The sequence below is a fragment of the Geotrypetes seraphini genome, chromosome 14 (assembly GCF_902459505.1).
Source record: "Geotrypetes seraphini chromosome 14, aGeoSer1.1, whole genome shotgun sequence".
In the NCBI taxonomy this organism is placed as follows: Eukaryota; Metazoa; Chordata; class Amphibia; order Gymnophiona; family Dermophiidae; genus Geotrypetes; species Geotrypetes seraphini.
In genome coordinates, this window is record NC_047097.1 from 30590669 (window position 1) to 30612138 (window position 21470).

General features: G+C 42.7%; 2 protein-coding genes across 3 annotated transcripts in view; one reads left to right on the top strand and one right to left on the bottom strand.

Moving 5' to 3' along the window:
* Window positions 1–13309, bottom strand: part of LOC117347960 (aminopeptidase Ey-like) — a 123519-nt gene extending 110210 nt beyond the window's left edge. The window contains exons 1-5 of one of the 2 annotated variants that reach the window (XM_033919482.1): window positions 12656–13309; window positions 6900–7042; window positions 3238–3374; window positions 3019–3145; window positions 696–850 (exon numbers count right to left, since the gene is read on the bottom strand). In XM_033919482.1, the coding sequence (XP_033775373.1) occupies window positions 696–850; window positions 3019–3145; window positions 3238–3374; window positions 6900–7042; window positions 12656–13272 (1179 nt within the window). In that variant the 5' untranslated portion in view covers window positions 13273–13309. The remainder of the gene's footprint in view (window positions 1–695; window positions 851–3018; window positions 3146–3237; window positions 3375–6899; window positions 7043–12655) is intronic. The other variant, XM_033919481.1, reaches the window with a different exon arrangement.
* The window catches only part of ZNF710 (zinc finger protein 710), a 613623-nt gene that overhangs the window by 94105 nt on the left and 498048 nt on the right, over window positions 1–21470 (top strand). The gene's annotated exons all lie outside the window — the stretch shown is intronic.

Consider the following 21470-nt stretch of genomic DNA (forward strand, 5'->3'; position numbering starts at 1 on the left):
TGGCTGATCACTGTAAGTCCAGTATTGGGCCTGCAATGTTTTCTGTTCATCATGATTGGTGAGATATGAAACATCTTGTACATTAAGCTGTAATGGCCTTTTAAAAGGGCAACTCATTCCATTAGTGAACAGTCCCCGTTGAATAGAATGGAAAATGCAGATAAGAACTTCAGTTTCATGAATCAGCCCTATATCTTATATTTAGATAGAGAGACAGCATCATCTATCTAGCTCACAATCATAGAGCTTATAGACCACTTAATCCCAAATATCTGGTTCAAAGTGGCTAACACTACTGAAAAATTATAAAATCCACATATAATCCAATAGATAATCAAAAAATAGAGGGAACTTAAGCTTGTTTTAAGGATTTTTTAACAAGAAAAGATTTCAGATATTTATGAAAACTGAGCATACTTGGATGTAGGTTGCTGTTTAATGGATAATGGTATATTTCAATATTGAGCTGTTATCTATCTAATGGCCCCTTTTAAAAAGCAAGTCCTGTGTGGCAAATGCAACACAGCCCATTTAATTCCTATGGGCTGCATCGCACTTGCCAAACTGGTACTCACTACCATAGCTTTGTAAAAGGGACCTAAATGTTTTCCTATGGTAAAAACAAACAGTAAAACTAGTGAACAAAATCAGAGCCCTATGGAAAAGAAATAGTAACATTGTCAAGCTCTCAGTACCTGATGAGCGAGTTCATGCGCTATCACGGTGAGCACTCTCTCCTTATTCCCAATGGATGAGAAGTTGTCGTCATACAGGAGAGCTGTTTCCCTGTAAGTGATCAGCCCCCAGTTCTCCATGGCGCCTGCATTAAAGTCAGGCAGAGCTATTTGATCTGGAACAAAAGCAACCTGGATTAGTTTATTTTAAAAGCAGTGCTCCATGTTTTATTATATTTATGAAATGGCCTACGGTGAACCTCAGCACTTTGTGACTTTGCAGTTTGCAAGATTTGACATGACGAAGTGGTAGGAGTCTTATGTGGAAGACACCCTTACAGCCTCCTTAGTACTTTGGCTAATAGGGGCCGCCATCGTAGCAGCAGCCATCTAATTTGCCGATTAACTACTAATTTATTTGGTAAATCTTATGATGTTGATTGTGAGATGGTTTAGCAAATAACACTTTAAATATAAACATTAATAACTTCCCTTGAACCCAGGGATTTTGTGTATCACCTCATGGACTCACTCAGGCCTGACACTCCCCAGTGGGTGGGGATCTGAGCCAGGATTACACAATGCTTGATCAGTTGCAAAATTGGGTTTGTTTTAGGCTGTAGAAATTGATTGAGGTAGAATAAGGGATAGATGCACTAAAGATAGGGACTTGATCGCTGTTGGCCGATTCTCTGGCTGATTCTCCAGCAGCAATTGATGCACTATCAAGTTTGCATGCAAATGATTTGCACAGAGGTGACAGAGTGACAGAGGAAGCAGCCTCCTATCACTGCTGTTAGGGCACCACAACCCCCCCCCCACTGCAGCGAAAATGGCAGAGTGGATGCCCACTTCCTCCTGCCACAAGAGGACCCCCACCACTCCCCAAACTGGTGACAGGAGGGAGTGGGCATCCCTCCTGTCATTGTGAGGGGGTTCAGGGGTGTGTGTGGGGGGGTGTCTGGTGGCAGGAGGAAGTGAGCATCCACTCTGCCATTTTTGCTGCAGTGGGGTTGGGGGTTGTGGTGCCCTAACAGCAGTGATAGGAGGCTGCTTCCTCTGTCACTCTGTCACCTCTGTGCAAATCATTTGCATGCAAACTTGATAGTGCATCAATTGCTGCTGGAGAATCAGCCAGAGAATCGGCCAACAGCGATCAAGTGTGTGGGGGGGAGGATTGCGGTGCCCTAGCAGCAGTGCCATTTTTTTGCATTATGGGAGACAGTGGCTTGGGTGAGGGGTGCATTTGTCAGGGGTCATTGGAGAGGGCCGTCAGCAGTGGAGGGGGACTTTTTAAATTTTTTTTATAGGAGAGATATTTTGCGAGTGTAACACATGCAAAATATCTGTGCCATTGAAAAAAAAAAAAACAAAACAACCCTAGGCAGACCTGTCGGTAATACAGTTACCATACTACAAAAGAAAAATAGGCAAGGTCCATGAAAAGATTAGTCTGTTACAAGCACGCCAGCGATTGTGACAGTCTTTTATACAGAGAGCGTCTTCCCCTGATGAAGCCGTTTGGGTGAAACGGAGCAAACTCCATAGGGAATAAAGATAAGTGCTGTACTGTTATATTTTGCAACTTTTGGTGAAACATGAGAGTTTTTTTGGCAAATGATAGAGTTGTTTTGTCTTGGGGGTCCTCCATCTGTACTGAGGTCTTTTTCCTCCTTATAAACAAAAAATTGAATATTTCTATTAAGATATGGATTCATCAAGTTTAAATTGGTTCTACTCTATTGTCGTACGATAACACAGTTACCGACAGATCTAGATCAATCGGTTATTACAATCACTAAAACCCCATGCAAAATAGCCAAGCGATGTTAGTGCATCAATTGCTTGGCTATTTTAATTACATGTGGGTTTAGCTAATTTTTATGGCTGGATCGGAAAATGGGCAATCGAGGAGAAAAACACACGGTAGGCCATTTTGTGCATCAGGTCAATAACATCGATGATCGCTAAAGCTGTGAAAACAGGTTTAGTGACGATTTCTGACTTTAGTGCACCTTCCAGATAGTCGGGAATGCTATTTGAAGATGTAACTAGAAATTTTGAGTGACAATTCCACAGTCACAGGAGTATCATACCATGCCAGTGTCTGGTTTTCATCCAAGTCCTTCAGAATTGGTAACAGCACCTTTTGAGTTTCATACTCCAGAGACTTCACCCTTTTTCGAGTAGCTATGCAAATAGAAGAATCCCATATACTCCCCCTTCCCTTATCATTGCACCTATCAGAGGAGTTTCACATGTATATAGATCGTCTATTAGTCTGCTTTCACCAGAGAACACTTGATGATATTTATGACAATTCATGCACATAAAAGCCTTTTACCTGACTTCGGTAGTGGATAGGGAACAGTGTAATAGTACTCAAAATAATTTAGAATTTTTCCTGTTACGTTACAAGCATAGTCCCCTTGATTTTCCATGATGGCTTTCTTACGGGCCCAGATTTTGATCTGAAAGCAAACAACAAGAAATAGTCAATAAGGAACTGTCCCTTTAACCTTCTCAGGCCATCTAAAAGCAGACTTACAAAACCCCAGCTCACCTCAGGTACGCTGTTAACTTGTTCGACATAATTAAAGTCCGAGACAATGAATGCCAGGAGATATGTGGACATCTTTGGAGTTTCTGCAAACTTGGTTCTTAACCACGTTTCTCCATCTATAGTTTCTTCAACATGGCCTAAAAGAGCATGAACATTTTTTTCAGCTTGGATGTGTAACACCTGAACAAAATAACCAGTGCTCAAGATGAGGATCATTACTGCTGTGTAGTAATAAGGAGATCTTGGATGGCTGTCTGTCCTAATCCCTTGCATAATAGCTTATGAAAATATACAGAGATCCCTGAAAAATAGGTCAGGAGACCCCTGTGTGTTTAGAGTCCTCTAAGGAGTAATGAATGAACATCTCACCATGCTAATTCCACTCAACCACTACACTCCCAGGCTGGGCTTGCCTAATTTAATTTAAAATGAACATTTCCATTCCACTTTATCTCTCTGATTGTAAACCGCTTAGATACCTAAAAAAATAAAAATAAATAGCATTTAAATTTTTGCTGTAAGCAGATCTTTTACAATGATTACAACATAAAAATTCAAATACAATCTAAAATAAAGATACCATTAATGAAAATCTTTTTTTATTGAAAATACAAAATGTTGAACAATCACATTACAGCACAAGTTTACATTAAACCACTTATCCAAGCCCCACTATAGAGAACTACAAGCAGAACCCAAGGCCTGGACTCTTCTAACAACAGATTTAACAGGATCTCAAACATTCTCCCCCTCCAAAGCCTGAGGGGCTGATTTTATAAACGGGCATCCCACTGCCAGCTAGCAGCCAATTGGGATGCATGTTTAAAAACAAAACAAAACACCAACCCTGAGGCAGGATGGAATGAAAAAAGTGGAAAATCACTGGACTAATAATAATAATAACAGTTTATATACCGCAGGACTGTGAAGTTCTATGCGGTTTACAACGATTATAAATGTTACAGATTGAGTAGCATTAACATAGTTAATATCTATTGATTAACAGCTCTAGAGATCAGTTATTGTGGGAGAGATTGTGCAAATCAGTTTCCTATGTACTTTAAGAACAGATATGTTTTCAGGTGTTTCCTAAATTCCCCATAGGGGGCCTAATCTGGGCCAATTGGAGTCTTAGGCCAAGCCCATTCCATTCCAGGATGCTCTGAGGCCTTAGGCATCTAAGCCAATCAGGGTTTTGGCCCCTCCCTGGTGCATCCCAGGATGCACTGGGAAGGGGAAAGCCTGCCAGTTTGAAGAAGTGGGCCTTCCGGCCAGAGGGAGTAAACATCCCTCTGGCCAACTTACAAAGGCACAGGAGGGGTGCGGGGTGGGGATCTGGAGGTTTGAGGGGGGGTTGAGGATTGCAGGGTGTCAGGGGTTCCAGAGAGGTGTTGGGGGTTCTCATGGGGTAGCAGCAGGAGGGAGTGGGCATCCCTCCCACTGGGCTCCTTCAGGGGGGGTTAGTGGCAGAAAGGAGTAGGCATCCCTCCTGCCAATTTCATGGGTACTTTTGTTGAGGGGTCTCTTGCCACAGCCAGCTCAGCTAATCACGGCAGAGGTATTTCTTCCCAGTGGTTAAGCAAACACTTTTTCCTTATTATAAAAGCCATGCCCAAAATAATGTCTCTCCTTTTACCCAGGTTTCTTTCAAATTAGGTATATTAAAAATGATCCCTTCAATTGTCAGTTTCAAAGAGTGTCCCAGCAAACGTTGTAAATATGCTAAGAGTGCGACCCAAAGGGTTTTTATCAATCTACAGTTCCAATAACAGTTAGACACAGTAAAACAAAATTCATACTTGATCAAATGGCCCTTACTAAAGGAACAATGAAATATTACTGTCATATTGAGGAGCACCATTTTTAACCCATCACCACATATATAGACATTGGATCATCAGAGTCATCCCCAGTGTCCCTAGCAGAAAGCCCAGTATCTGCTAAAAATGTTTCTAATGTAGTTAGGGGTTAACATATGGCTCCAGAAAAAAGAGGATGGTTTACTTTCACTGAAAGCAATGGAAGTAAGGGGGACAGATTGAGACATCCAGGTTTTACTGGGTGTGATTGTAGACAATACGATTAAACTTTCCGCCCAATGTGCGGCGGAGGCCAAAAAAACAAAGAAGATGCTAGAAATTATTAAAAATGGGATGGTTAACAAGACTAAAGATATTATAATGCCTCTGTATCGCTCCATGGTGCGACCTCACCTGGAGTATTGTGTTCAATTCTGGTCTCCTTATCTCAAGAAAGATATAGCGGAACTAGAAAAGGTTCAAAGAAGGGTGACCAAGATGATAAAGGGGATGGAACTCCTCTCGTATGACAAAAGACTAAAAAGGTTAGGGCTCTTCAGCTTGGAAAAGAGATGGCTGAGGGGAGATATGATCGAAGTCTACAAAATCCTGAGTGGAGTAGAACTAGATTGATTTTTCACTTCGTCAAAAATTACAAAAACTAGAGGACACCTGATGATACTGCAGGGAAATACTTTTAAAACTCAGAGAATAGTTAAGCATTGCCAGGGGTTGTGGTAAAAGCTGATACCGTAGCTGGTTTTAAGAAAGGTTTGGACAAATTCCTGGAGGAAAAGTCCATAGTTTGTTATTAAGACACGGGGAAGCCTCTGTTTGCCCTGGATTGGTAACATGGAATGTTGCTACTCTTGGGGTTTTGGTCAGGTACTAGTGGCCTGAGAATGAGCTTCTGGGCTTCATGGACCATTGGGTTGACCCAGTAAAGCTATTCTTATGTTCTTATCCTCCTTTCTATAGTAACCGTAAATGTAGTAGAATAGAATAACAATTCCTTCAATCACACTTTTTTCTGGTGCCACATACACACATTTTCACAAGTTTACACATTATTTTCCTCCTTCTTAGCCATCTGCACAAAAGAGCAGATACAAAGGATGCAGACAATTTTAGGGAGAATCCTTTACACTAATTTTTAAAGATAAAAGTACTTGAGGGATTTCTGAAAATTAGCATCAGTAATCAGGCTATTTAAAAATTGTTCCTTCAATGCTTTGATCTTGCTTTGATTTCAGCTAGCTAATGGAGATGTTATGACCCCCAAACTGCTCTCTGAAAAGCTCATCATGAGATATTGGCACAGATATCTGAAGAAACCACAAAATCAAAGTACAACTTTTATTTAAAGCTGCCTAATTACATTAAGGTGGAAACATTTTCAATGATACTTTGCATGTCAAGTGCTTTGAAAATGAGCCGTTAGGTGTGATTCTCTAAGTGGTGCGTAGTGGTTGATTGACAACCGCATCCTACAAGTTAGGCACGGTTATAGGCTCTGTTTATGGAATCAGACCCTTTGTCTTCCTATTCTGTTCTAATGAGATAGCTGTACTTTGTATTGGTCTTAAGAAGGGCATTTTCCCCAACCTATGGCCTGGCTGCCCAGGGTAGGCCTGCTCTTGTTATTAGAATCTAGGCAGCGTCAGTCCTGGCTGGGACTTGGATGGGGGACCACCGGCGTTGGGCAGCAGCAATGGCAATAGCAAACCACTCCTGTACTCTGCCTTGCAACATCACAGGGAAGATTCCTCACTGTGCATGAAGCCATGGGTTAGTGGTCAACCTAGAGGCATGCATACACACCTTTTCCTCAACAAAGAAATGGAAAGTAAAGCAGTAACTTACTTATGTTTGGCATATTTGACAGCGCCGTATATTGTGATTCGTAGATCAGAGTGATATTGAATGTGGCTTTCATAGCTGGCTCATCAAAACACGGGAACGCCTTCCTTGCATCAGCTGCCTGCATCTGTGTAGTGGCAATGACCCTGAAATCAAATGTTCAATCGCATTAACTCAGACCATGGACTGGAGTTCAGTCTGCTTCCACTTAAATTCTGGGAGCCCCAAAGCCCCCCAGAAAGCTTTGTGTGCCCTGTTTTCAACCAAATTAATGACCACTGGCCTAGTGGTTAGAGCTGCTACCTCAGCACCTCAAGGTTGTGAGTTTACTCCCAGTCTTCTCCCTGTGACTCTGGACATGTCACTTAACCCTCCATTACCCCATGTACCACAGCAAGCCTGCCAGGACAGATAGGGGAATTACTTAAGAGTGTGGAGCAGTGGTTAGAACAACAGCCTCAGCACTCTGAGGTTGTGGGTTCAAACCCTTGCTGCTCCTTGCAACCCTGGGCATGTCACTTTATCCCCCATTGCCTCAGGTATATTAGAACTCACCAGGACAGAGAGCAAAAAGTACTTGAGCACCAGATTACATTTATGTAAACCATTCTGAGCTCTCCTGAGAAAATTAAATAAATACTGATTACTGTTCAATGTATTATAAACCACTTTCAGTGAATCTCTTCATAAAAAAAGTGGTTAATAAATGAGTTAGTGATAATGAGCATATTTTAAATAAAGTGAGGTGGCTAAGAACACTCCTCTACTCTTGTTGGGCAGACTGGATGGACCTTAAAGGGTTTTATCTGCCATCATCTACAATGCTACTGTGTAAAAGAGAGAGATCCCATTGAGCTTTATCTGTAGATGTGCAGTGTTCTGTCTGGTTTTACCAACATAGAGAATCTCCGTCTTTAAAGGTCTGAGTGATTATTTTTTTGTGAACCTTCATCCACGATACTATAAATACAAAAAAACCCCTCAAAACCTTACCAATTCAATTGATTCTGTTAGGGGACTTGCTGCATTTTACCTGCGTCATTCCCTTTAAGATGGCACATGGGAGCATAGGATTATATGTTTGCAGCCTAATGCGCCTGTATAGTACAATGAATACCACAGCTTGCAAGGCTGATCACGAGCTACATTTTGGGATTCAAGCGCAAGTTGGATGCATACCTTCTTGCAAATCACATTGAGGGATACGGGTAATCAAGGTCTCCATCAGGGAGCACCTAGCACTGGCCTCCGCGTGTGTGGGTCGCCAGACTAGATGGACCTAAGGTCTGATCCGGTGAAGGCACTTCTTATGTTCTTATGTGCTGCTGGAGTCATTAATGTACAATACTGATATACCGTATTTTCCCACAGATAGGCCACGGCTTATAATTTGATTTTGCAAACCTTGTGGGTGCAGCTTGCTTAAATGAGGCGGCCTATCTTAAAATGCTGTGACAAAGTGCAGGAAGGCAGGAACTAGGATGCAGGGAGGCAGCGCAGGGATTTACTCGGTGGATGATATTACAAAATTTAACAAGCAGAAAGACTCCAGGCTGTGACATGAATGCTTCTGCTGTGGGAAAACAGCAGAACAAATCTGGGCAGGAACTGATCTGAGGCAGAGATATGACCCACAAAGGCAGGAAAACTTGGTTCCATATTAAAAAAGTGAATACTGGGTTCACATGCGAGGTCCCTGATGAGGACTGCTTGACACAGCATCACCCTGCTCCCAGCACACAAACCTACTTGGACTGCTGCAGTCAGATGGGACATTACCTGCTGGACAACTGCCTCCTCCAATCTCACGGCCAGCGGTACAGGGCAGGAGCAATCTTTTTGATCTCCAGCCTGGCCCCTTGCCACTTCCTGAATGGCTGCCCAGATGGAGTTTGAGATTGGAAAATAGTATGAAATTACGTTTGGATGGTAGAATGACAATTTCTCATTCTAGGATTGGCAAGGCTATGTTGTCGGTGGGGGGTGCAAAGCTTTGGAATGCCTTGTCAGGAGTTCTGCGATTATGCACTGCTAGATCAAGTTTCAAGTTGAATAAAATTTTGATGAAAACACAATACCATAAATTCAATGTGATGTACAAAATTTAAAAGAGAGAGTGACAAACACAGTGAGACTATAACATAGCCAAATAGACAATGGGAAGAACTACAAAGCATACAGGACAGGAGAGCATAAAAGGGAATAACAGTAGGATAGTACACATATAATTTGGTGGCCTTGTAGCTTTTACCGTTCAAATGCATCTTTAAAAAGAAAGCATTTAAGATTTTCAAACTAATCTGTTTAGATTAGTTTCTTCTCTTAAATATGCAGGCAGCGAGTTCCATAAATGAGGAGCTGTCACAGTGTCTTGTCGAGTGTTGATAGATTTCAAAGAAGGATCTTAGTGATCTAGATGGAACATGGGGAGTGAGTATTTTTTCCAGAAATGAAGGTGCTTTTGACATTTGAACTTGGAAGGTTATTAGGCCTATTTTATATGTTATTCTATGGTTTATGGACAACCAGTGTGCATTTTTTAGAAGTGATGTGACATGATCAAATTTCCTTTCATTGGTGATAATTTTTATTGCGGTATTTTGAATGATCTGAAAATGTTGAAAATGCAACTGTTCGTAAACTTCTAGTGTTGAGATTTTATGTAAAATATGTACCTGCTGATGTTATATTAGATTGATGAGTTGATTCTTATGGCAAAGTTTTTTGTAACTATTTAATTTGTATGTACTGTTCATTATTGATTGCAGTTATGTAAACCGTATAGGTAATATATGGTTTATAAATTTTTAAATAAATAAATTTGTATAACTTTACTAATGGAATTTACTGTAATCAAATAACAGACACTTGCTCATAGGGAAAAAAACCCTCAAACCACAGCTCTGCTTATTGGAAACACAATTTGTGCAAATATTAACAATAGAAAAGCATCTCCTGAGCTACCAACATGAGCACCATAAGAAACCAAATTACAATTCACTGACCCTACTGTGTCAGCTAGGGTATGGGAGTGGCATGGACCTCCATGCCCCTTTTCCGGGTCACCTGGCCCAAATAGCATCTGCCTCCTCAACATACTGCCAATTAACCACTCATCACTTGATGAGCCCGATACCAGGTAGCTAGAGATTATTGCCGCTGCAACATCTCAAGCCCTATTACAATCATTAACCCATCTCACAGATAAGGGGCGGGAGGGAGGGAAAGCCACCTCCAAGGAACAGGAAAAGGTCCTGAGCCTCGGAGGTCCCGAACTTTATACCCTCTCCCATGACCCCTTGCTTCTCTGCCCATGTGCATTCAAATTAAAATTTTCCAGTGGGAAACCCATTCCTACCACTCCCTTTTTCTCTTGCCCTGACCACTGCCATTAGACTACCAACCTCTCCAGACGTCCTCTCTAGAAGGTCATGATAGGTGACCATCTCAGGCCTTCTAGCCCATTGTTATAGTTATCTGTCGAGATAAGCTCTCGGGCTCTACAGTCTCACCGAATCCTCATTAATTAGAGTTCTAGGCAGGTTACATTCAAGCAATGACCATCCCTTTGTCTCCTTTTAGGATCCAGTAAAATGCTCTTGACCCTGACATATTGCTCATGATTTGAACTCAATCTACCACTCTCTTCTCCCTTTCCCTCTTGTTTTTTCCCTCTTGATGTTTCTTTTCTGAATTTATTGTAGTTCCACACAGTCCCTTTTGTGTATCATTAGTACATCATAGTCAATGTCTCAATTTTTTAAATATATATTTTTAAAGATTATAATTAGATTCCCTTTTTTATGTACATCACCTAGAAACTATGATAGGCTATCTAATCAAAAATTGTAATAAACTTGAAACTTGAAACACAGAATTTTGTATAGAGTTATACAGGCTACATAATTTTGTATAGAATCATACATTCTGCATAAAGTTATTAAATTGTTATCAATTTATAGATAACAGTCTGAGGTAATATGTTATAAATAGCAGCCGACCATTAACATTGTCTTTGTTTTGAGTGACTTGTGTTATTAGGCTGAGTCTCCTTGGATGCCTGGTAGGGATTTCTTAAAAAAACATGTTTGTATGTGTGTTTGCTATGGTTGTATGAATTTCGATGGGAAGTGAGTGCCACACTTTTGTTAAATTGGTAGTTGAATGATTTGCTGTGAGATGTCTTGTATTTTATGTCTTTCAGAGTTGGGAATGATAGGAGCATGTTGTTGGAATTACATTGGACTGCAAGTCCACCTAATAGTTCAGTAATTCTGGGGAAGCTATTAGGGATGTCACTGTCTAGCATTTTAAATGCTACGCAACATAGTTTGAATTCTATTCTGTTTTCTATTGGTAACCAGTGTAGTTCTATAAGAAGCGGTGTAACATGGTCAAATATCGTATGAGTGTCAGAGCATTTAACGCCCCAAGGGTCTTAAAGTATTATCAGCTTTCTCTGCTTACAGACCTTTTCTTGCTCCTGCTCTCCACTACAGTCCTTATGATGCATATTAAAGATATGTATTGATTGTGTAATGAAATTTTTAAAAAGCCTAGGGCTGTGAAAGCTTTTGAGCCCAGGTGGTACTTCTGAGGAGCTGGGGATTATAGATTAGAGGTGAGGAGTTTGAGATATATATTGGGCTTGATAGATATCTTGGTGAGAGTATATCATTTACTAGTCACTCATTATCTCAGATAAAATCCCAATAGGAATTGTGTATCCTCTATGTACTACTTTTATTTTTCTCGGATCATCAGAAACTTATGCAGTAATCTTTCATCTCTTTTTCTTATAGAAAGGCTGCTAGTGATTTGTCATAAATCCATTTTGTACTTTTTATTCCCTTACTTATTTTTCAATAAAATAAATAAATTAAAAATAAGTATAAGAAAAAGAGATGAAAGATTACTGCATAAGTTTCTGATGATCCAAGAAAAATAAAAGTGGTACGTAGAGGATGCACAATTCCTTTTGGGATTGTATTTTTTTTTACACATGCGCAGGCAGATGCAGATGGACTAAAACAGGGAAGGTACTTGGGAGGAGTCATCGGGAGTGGAGGTGTTGAGACCCCACCACCCAAAGGCAGTAGAGCAATGGGAAGAATTAAGCCCCACCTCTCTTTGCCAACTTCGTATCTCAAAAGCCCCAACAGGACCAGCAGCAGGTAAAGGATTCAAGCACACATCAACTCCCTCTGCCAGTTTCATGTCAAGAGCCACCCAACAACTGATCCCGTGAGACTGGCCCCCAATCAGCTGGGGCTCTTAAAGCACAAGATCAGGAGATATCAGAGCAACATTGCTCCCAATAATCAGGGCTCCTGCTGCACCCAGCCCAAATAAGGAAGAGTGGGAGAAGGGGGAGAAGAAAGGGGTAGGATGTCAGAGAGAGATTGGAAAGAGAAGAGGAAGGGAAAAGCATAAAGCAACTGTATGGGAGGAGTTAGAGAATAAGAAGTGGAAATTGTATCCCTGATATCTCACAGTACCCCATGCTACAGACACCCCGATACTTCTATAGACCCCCCCTGACAACCATGAAGCACTCAGCTGTTCCTCCTCACACCCTCTGTCCCAGACATAATCTAAATGTCCTGCCCATATAATCCCCAAATAAACCTTCCCAGATCCAGACATACACCCTTGTGTCATACTGTAAATATGCACTTTTCATTTTAATAATCCTTCTGTCTTCTCTCTCTTTACTCCACGTAAGAACCTCTATTAGGACACTGTCACTGTCAACTTACTTGGTTTCACCGTCTTCCTTGTACTCGCTCCTGTAAAACCCAGCCAGGTCATCTGCCAGCTCTCCAGTGAACACAGCAGAAAGCTTGTATGTTTTGCCTGCCTCTAAGTTGCTTTCCAGTTGCACCACCAAGTACTGGGTTAGAACCTCAAGCCAGGTTTTTCGTATGCGAGGCGGATTGGAACCATTCACTTCTTCAAGAGAAACATGATGCTCTCCTATGAAAGTATAGTTCAGTTTGTTGCTGTGAATCAGTATTAGATCTGTTGTGTTCACACATTTGATGGAGACGGTGCTATTGCCTTTGAAAATGTAGCGACCTTCACTGTCCTTCTTCAGATACGGTTGCAACACCACATCATAACTTTCAGGGATGATAGAGCCTGGTAGCCTGAATATGTTCCATGCTTCATTTGCCTGTGGTGTGGTCAGTGCTGCAGAAGTTCCAGTGGTTATAGACGGTGAAGGAGTTGTCACAGTGGGTAGACCAGAGTTGTCATTTTTGTTCTTTTCTTCTGCATATACAACTGCCAGAGCTATGATGGTGGCCACTGCTGCCACACTGAACAAGATGCCTACAATAGCCACCACCTTACTGACATAGAAACCCTTCGCCATGTTCAGTGCCACACCACAAGAAAAGAAAAGAGCCCAGATATCTTCCTTTATATCTAAGAGTCAATGTTGGAGGGTCGTACTGTGCTCTGTTAATTAGTAAAATATTAACTGAAGGAGATCCGTGCAAAGTTCTTCATTCAGCTGACTCTTCCAGGAAGCTTTCCAGTATCAGTTGGACATTTTCACAAATTGTGCTCATAAAAAAAAAAAAGTTAAAGCATTATGAGTGCTTTTCCTCTTAAGAAATTCAATTATTTTTATCTCCTATGCATCCTAAAGCCCCCTTTTCTCCTGGTTTTCTGTGTTTCTACTCCCTGGAAAAGGCATTGGTTTTTGGGCCAGGTGTAGTATGTCATACTTTTCAACATTTGAAACCCCAAAATAGATGACGCACACAAATGGTGTGAATTGCCATGTGTATAGACCAGGCTTTGGGTAACAATAGTAGGTGTCTTCTTGCCCTCCATACCTAAGTAACTTATTATACAATTTTATAGAGGACACATTCAGCAAACTGAGAAACACAGTAGCTGAAAAAGAGAAATAGCCTATGTCAAGAAACTTTCTCTACAATGTAATAACATATTGAATTTCATCTTTATCCCAGGACAAGCAGGCAACATATTCTCTACATGTGGGTGACGTCACCAAAGGAGCTCCCTAGTGGACGTATTTGCGAGCAGACTTGTTCGAAGACCTTCAGGCTTGCGATTGGCCCACGCATGCGCGCATGCCCCTCCCGCCCTGCCTAGGGCATGTGTCTCCTCAGCGTGTCCTCAGTTCTCTCTTTTCTGCGGAGCCAGAAGCACTGCTCCCTTGCTTCACGTGATCTCATTGTCCCTCTTGCTCCGCGGCTTATTTGGTTAGTTTCTTTTGAGTCGCTGTGCTCGCGTCTTTCATTTTCTTTATTTTCATTTTTTTCAGTTCGTGTATTTTTAAACACTGCACTCAGCTGCCGACAAGGGAAAACTCGGAAGACCCGTTTTGAAATTTCGAGTTTACGCCCAGCAGTGTCTACGAGGAGCTATCAAGACTCAAGGTGAACAAAGCTATGGGACCGGACAAACTACACCCCAGGGTGCTCAGGGAGTTGAGTGACGTCCTGGCGGAACCGTTATCCGTGCTCTTCAATCTTTCCCTAAGTACAGGAAGAGTCCCGTTGGACTGGAAAATGGCTAACGTCATTCCACTCCACAAAAAGGGATGCAGGACGGAGGCTGAGAATTATAGACCGGTGAGTCTCACATCGATAGTGAGTAAACTTATGGAAACACTAATCAAACGCCAATTGGATATGACCCTGAACGAGGAGAATCTACGAGATCCCCATCAACATGGTTTTACGAAGGGAAGGTCCTGCCAATCAAATCTGATCAGTTTCTTTGACTGGGTAACAAGAAAGTTGGATATAGGGGAGTCCCTGGACATCATGTACTTGGACTTCAGCAAAGCGTTTGATAGTGTCCCATACCGCAGGTTATTGAGCAAGATGGGTTCGATGGGACTGGGTGAAACATTAACCGCATGGGTAAGGGACTGGCTTAGAGGTAGACTTAAGAGGGTAGTGGTAAACGGTACCCTCTCCGATATGACGGAGGTGATCAGCGGAGTGCCGCAGAGCTCGTCTTGGGCCTGATCCTATTTAACATCTTCGTAAGAGACTTGGCCGAGGGGCTTCGAGGTAAAATTACATTATTTAGCGATGATGCCAAACTATGCAACATAGTAGGCAACCGCACAATAGATGAAAGCACAGTGCCCAACAAAAGCTCAATGCCCGACAGTATGACGCAGGACCTACTCCTGCTGGAGCATTGGTCAAAGACTTGGCAACTAAGTTTCAATGCCAAAAAATGCAAGGTCATGCATCTTGGCGGCAAAAATCCATGCAGGACTTACACCCTAAATGGTGAGATCCTAGCAAGGACTGTAGCAGAACGTGACTTGGGGGTGATTATTAGCGAAGACACGAAGACTGCCAATCAAGTGGAGAAAGCTTCATCTAGGGCTAGACAAATCATGGGCTGTATCCGTAGAAGTTTCGTCAGCCGTAAGCCCGAGGTCATAATGCCGTTGTACAGATCCATGGTGAGATCCCATCTGGAATACTGTGTACAAATCTTGAGGCCGCATTATCAAAAAGATGTGCGGAGAGTTGAGTCGGTTCAGCGAATGGCCACCAGGATGGTCTCGGGACTCAAGGATCTCCCGTATGAGGAACGACTGGGTAAGTTGCAGCTGTACTCACTTGAGGAATGCAGAGAGGGGAGACATGATTGAGATGTTCAAATATGTCACGGGCTGTATCGAGGTGGAAGAGGATCTCTTTTTCCTTAAAGGACCCAGGCAACAAGAGGGCATCCGTTGAAAATCAGGGGTGGGAAATTTCATGGTGACACCAGAAAATATTTCTTCACCGAAAGGGTGGTTGACCGCTGGAATAATCTTCCACAACAGGTAATTGAGGCCAGCAGCGTGCCAGATTTTAAGAAAAGATGGGATTGGCATGTGGGATCTCTTCATGGAGGTAGTTAGGGGGTGGGCAGACTAGATGGGCCGTGGCCCTTTTCTATGTTTCTATGTTTCTAAACAAAACACATGGTAAAGACTAGGATAATTGAACACAAGAGTTGTGTAAGCAGGCACATTGAAACAGCACCAATTGTGGATCATTGGTACCAAAATAAACACAACATTGAAGATATAAAGTTTTTTGTACTTAAAGTGTTAAAAAAGAAATGGAGGGGAGACGATCCATCCATCCGAGGGTCATCAAGGAACTGAAAGGGACCGTAGCTGAACTGCTTCAACTAATAGCCAATCTGTCACTCAAAACAGGAAAGATTTCGGAGGACTGGAAGGTGGCGAATGTAACACCGATTTTCAAAAAAGGTTTGAGGGGAGTCCCGGGAAACTACAGACCGGTGAGTCTGACCTTGGTACCGGGAAAGATGGTAGAGGCACTGATAAAGGATCGCATTATTGATCACTTTGATGGACATGGTCTGATGAGGACCAGCCAGCATGGTTTCAGCAAAGGCAGATCTTGTTTGACAAACTTGCTGCACTTTTTCGAGGGAGTAAACAGGCAGATAGACAAGGGCAACCCAGTCGACATTGTATATCTGGACTTTCAGAAGGTGTCTGACAAGGTTCTGCATGAATGACTACTTTGGAAAATTGTGAGCCATGGAATCGAGGGTGAAATACTCACGTGGATTAAAAACTGTCTGGAGCATAGGAAACGGAGAGTGGGGGTAAATGGACAATACTCGGAATGGAAGAACATCACCAGTGGGGTGCCGCACCTTACATCTGTATTCTGGATCAACACAATATATACAGATTTTTCTGAAGTCCTGCATAGTAAACAATATTACAATAGTCAAGAGTGCTGAGGATCAGAGACTGCACCAATAATCCAAAAGAAGAGAAATCAAAATACAGTAAGATCTAATGGTGTGTAACTTCCACAGTGTGTAAAAACATTTCCGAACCAAGTAATTAGTGTGTTCTTTCATTGATAGATCTTGATCTATTTTATTCCCTTGCACTTAGCACTTATTAGTGCTTACAGCAAATTTGTAAAAGGGACCCTAAGTAGAGAAAGACACGGGGACAAATTTGTCCCTGTCCCTGCGAGATCTCAATATCCCCATCCCGTCCCCTCGAGTTCTGTCCTTGTCCCGTTCCTGCAAGCTCTGCTTTAACTGCACAATACTCGAACGTTTATGATTGTAAAGTGTTCAGGGCTTATGATTTTGAAGTGTTCCAGGTTTTGCTGTGTCTGGTCAGGCAGAACTGACATGTCAGCCATCACGCTGTAGCTTTCTTCAGGGTATGCTGTGAGGTTTGTGGTTCATCTTTATATACTGTATAGTGATTCCTCAAATCCAATTGGTTGGGGATTGAGGTGAATTTAGGTGGGAAAGTCTGTTGGTTGCAAATTTGAATTTTGGAGTGAGGTCAGAGCTTGCAGGGATGGGGCAGGGGCAGGGACAGAGCTAATGGAGACAGGATGGGGATAGAGAGATCCTGCAGGGATGAAGAAATATTATCCATGTGTCATTCTCTACCTAGGGCAATGGGGGATTTAGTGCTCACCCAGGGTTACATGCAGCTACAGTGGGAATTGAACCTGGTTCTTCTGATGCTTAGCCCGCTGCACTAAACACTAGGGTTGCTCCCTTCAAGGTCATTTGAGATGACTGCACATCCCCAACACCAACACCAGCACCTGATAACCATATACAAATTTCAGCTCAATCTGAATTGGGCTTTCTACCAGGAAACCATGAAGAGACATCTGAGTTGAAGTGCCCAGGCTGGTGCTATTAACTACCAAGGGGAATTCCCTCCCCCCCCCCCACCCCTTACATTGGTCTCTTCCATCCCTTTTGAAAGGGAAGCAGTAGATCAGTAGAACGTTATGGGTAGTGTCAGCCAGTAGATAATGGACAAAAGGGGGCATGCCAGGCAACTTGCTCTCTTTCCCTTTTCTGCTCCTATCCACCCACCCCCTTTTGATAGATTTGGAATGTGGTGCTGTTATATTAGAGGGTTTGAATGCTTGTCAGAGATTAAGGTACCCAAGCTAGTAATCTTTGAGAGGGGGATTAATGAAAAGTGATGCACAATATTGAAGGAGATGCTTTACAAGTCTGCTGTCTGCAGGTTGGTGGAGTTGGTGTGGCCTAGCTCTGGATGGTCATATTCACTGTTCCCTCTAAACCAGGGGTCTCAAAGTCCCTCCTGGAGGGCCGCAATCCAGTCAGGTTTTCAGGATTTCCCCAATGAATATGCATGAGATCTATGTACATGCACTGCTTTCAATGCATATTCATTGGGGAAATCCTGAAAACCCAACTGGATTGCGGCCCTCAAAGAGGGACTTTGAGATCCCTGCTCTAAACTGAGCGAGAGTTCTCCAACTACAGTCCTGCCAATGAGGGACACTGTCTCAATATCATATTTTCAATAGTGAAGGACAGGTATTTTCTGCAGGACTCCAGGAAACCTGCCTGTCCTGAGAGATTGAAAACACATTATTGAAGTAGCACCCCCTGCTGGTAGCAATGCAGTTGAAGGACATCCACTGAGTTTAAAGGAAACAGTGGTCATACTAATCACTATCTAGGTCTGGCTGGCATCAGATGGCAGCTGGGCAGGGCTGTTGTTAGACATGCTAGGGTCTAGGGGAGAAATTAAGGAGGGGGCCTCAAATTCCTCTTCTCCCTGCCCCCTCCCCCAATTTCCCCACCCACCAAATGCCCTACCATCCAGCATCCATCCTTTCATTTAAAAATCAGCTATTCCAGAGGATCCCTGTGAGCTGGGATGTCCTTCCCTTCTCCTCATCCCTTTCTGAAGCCCCTCTCACCTCTAAAAAATACATGGAGGTCACCAGTACAGTAGTGATTACCTAACGTTGCCTTCAGCCCTCCTCAGCACTGTTCCTTTGTCTCTCTCCACCCCTGTCTGACACAACTTCCTGTTTCCGTTTGGGCAGACCATGACAGATCAGCAGCACTGAGGAGGCCACAGGCAGCACTAAAGAATTGCTGCCATTCCGGCAACCTCCTTGCATTTTTACAGCTGAGGTGGACTTTGGAACTGGATTGGGAGAAGGGAAGGCCATAGCCCAAGAGGGCCCCCTGGAGCTGTGGAGCAGGGCAGCTGCAGTGTCGGTTTTGGGAGGGGGTGGCTGGGTGCAGTGAAGCTGGACAGAAAGAAGGTAAAGAGACTGGGATTGGGATGGTAGCTTAGGCCTAGCAGATCACATGTTTACAGCCCTATTATGTCATGAAATAAAGTGTGCTTTATTAAGGTGTGGAGGTGTGGGATGAAAGGAGTTGCAGGGGGAACTGACAGCTACTTGAGTTATAAATTCTGTATAGTGATAGCTTATCTACAGGGTGTAAAGATCATGTAGAATCTTCTCATCAGACTCGGGCACGGAGTCCAAAACACAGGTGCCTATTTTATTTTGTGGGCTCCGTTGAATGAAATGTTGAACATGTCAAAACTTGGTACAGGGGATGACCATTTGGAAGGTCCCCCAATTCAGTTCCCATATTGGAGCTTTTGCTCCCCAGACCAGATGAGACAGGGTTTCCTGTAGAAGCCCAGGGGAGGGAGTTAGGGCCATTACATAAGGGAGACAGCTTGTGGGCAAGGTCGGGGATTGTGACTGCAGGATAGTGTAGAATTAATGTGGTAAGTTTATAATGACTTGTTTGAGATAATGAGTAAGAGAAAAGGCAAAGTCTCTTACTCGTTGGTAGACAGCCCAGTACCATCCCTGCTTCATTCTTCGATCAACAATTTTGTTTTTCCTGTATCTACAGCCTGCCCTTGTAATACTAGATAAGATGCTTAGTCCTCAATGCCATAAGATATCTCCTTGCCTGAAAATAGTTGCAGATTACCCGGGATGCAAAAGATGCTGCAGGTAGATTTTCCCCCAGCATCAAAGCTTCCTCCTTAGAGAGTTTACAATGGCTTCATTCAAAAGAGGAGAGTGGAGGCAGTGAGGATCTAGTGCAGTGTCTCGCAAACTTTCTTGAGCTGCGGCACACTAAAGGTAGTAGCCGTGGCTCAAGGCACCTGGAAGTGCGCGGATATCGCCGTGATGACATTACGCGCATGCGTGACATCATCTTGTTGATGTCCGCGTGTGTGTGAAGGCTCAGTGGAGTGTGCCAGAAGGGAAGAGGGCCAGAGAGAAGGATAGGTTCTGGCGCCCACTGATTGCCTACAAGACGTGCCTCTCCCCACGAGAGGCACGTCCTGTAGGCAGTCAGCTGGCACTGGCGCCTCTCCTCCTCCCCAGTGTACCGTGGCACACCTGAAATCTCAGGAGGTACATTAGTGTGCCTGGACCACCGTTTGAGATACATTGATCTAGTGCAATTAACTCAGGCCAGGATTAAAAAAACAACAACAAAAAACGTGTTAAAAAGTGACGGTCTGCTAACACAGCCATTTTGATAGTGAATTCAAAAAAAGTGAGTCATTCTTTAAAAAATCGCGCATGCAAATGAGGTTAGCGGACAGCAGTGAAGATTTGCTAAATTTACATGCATCGAGTCGCTGGTGATAGTGATCGGCACATGCGCAGAATATGTAAGGAAAGAGGCGTGAATGTGCGCATGTCCCAGGAAAGCAACGCAATCAGCACATGCCTTGTTTTGAGCATATAAAATATGCTTACATTATATGCACGCAACACATCTGACTGTAGGAGTTGGTCGCAAAAGCTGTGGTGTCACAAAACCCAACAGAATCATTATCATCCTCAGATCATGCATATCTTCTCTTCAGGACAACATGGAGAGCGTGATGATATGATCCACCATCCATAGTGTAACACAAAACACGAGCAGCTTACAAATGCTTCTAAACCACAGGCATTCAAATTTTGAACCACAGCACAAATCCCAACATTCTTTGTGAGGTTTCCCTGCCAAAAAGTATCAATGGCGCCATATAACTGTAAAGCATCATCCAGCATAGAAAACATGTGAGTTACAAATATTTTTCAAGGGTGGTGTGCCAATCATAGCTATTAGACGAAAGAAGGGGAGAAGCAATGTTGGCTTTTAACAAGCGCACATAAAACATACCTTTCTCTCCCCAAAACTACTATAATTCAGATAAATCTTGTAATTTGTTTTCATTGTAAAATTTTATCATGAACCACAGCCAGAAACACATAAGACAAGGGTATTATACACACGCTCAAGAAGCATGCTTTTACTATTCCCCTAAAAAATATATACTCTTTTTTTTCCATTACCCACATGCCACAAAAATGCACTTTTCACAGTGCTGGCATTGTACTAGCACACACACCCCCCTCCCCCGACCAGTCGCTGTTTTTTATTGCCAAAAGCCGCTCTTAGAAAAAGTTTTAAGAGCGCATGCGTGCTCTAGGGTTTTATTATTATAGATAACCTGTTGCGCTGCCTCTGCTGGTCCATGTTGTAATCAAAGGTCAAAAACTCCCGAGCTTCACCCAAAAATATTCCAGACCTTGAGTTTCTTCAATAAACAATTTATCTTGAAGATCAATATCCATATGCAAATGTTATAAATGCTTCTATCATCAGACACAGTAATATATTCCAACAACTTGAACACAACATTTATCTTTAAATTGAATACCGGCATGGATTTTTTTGGGCTACTTGCATTAA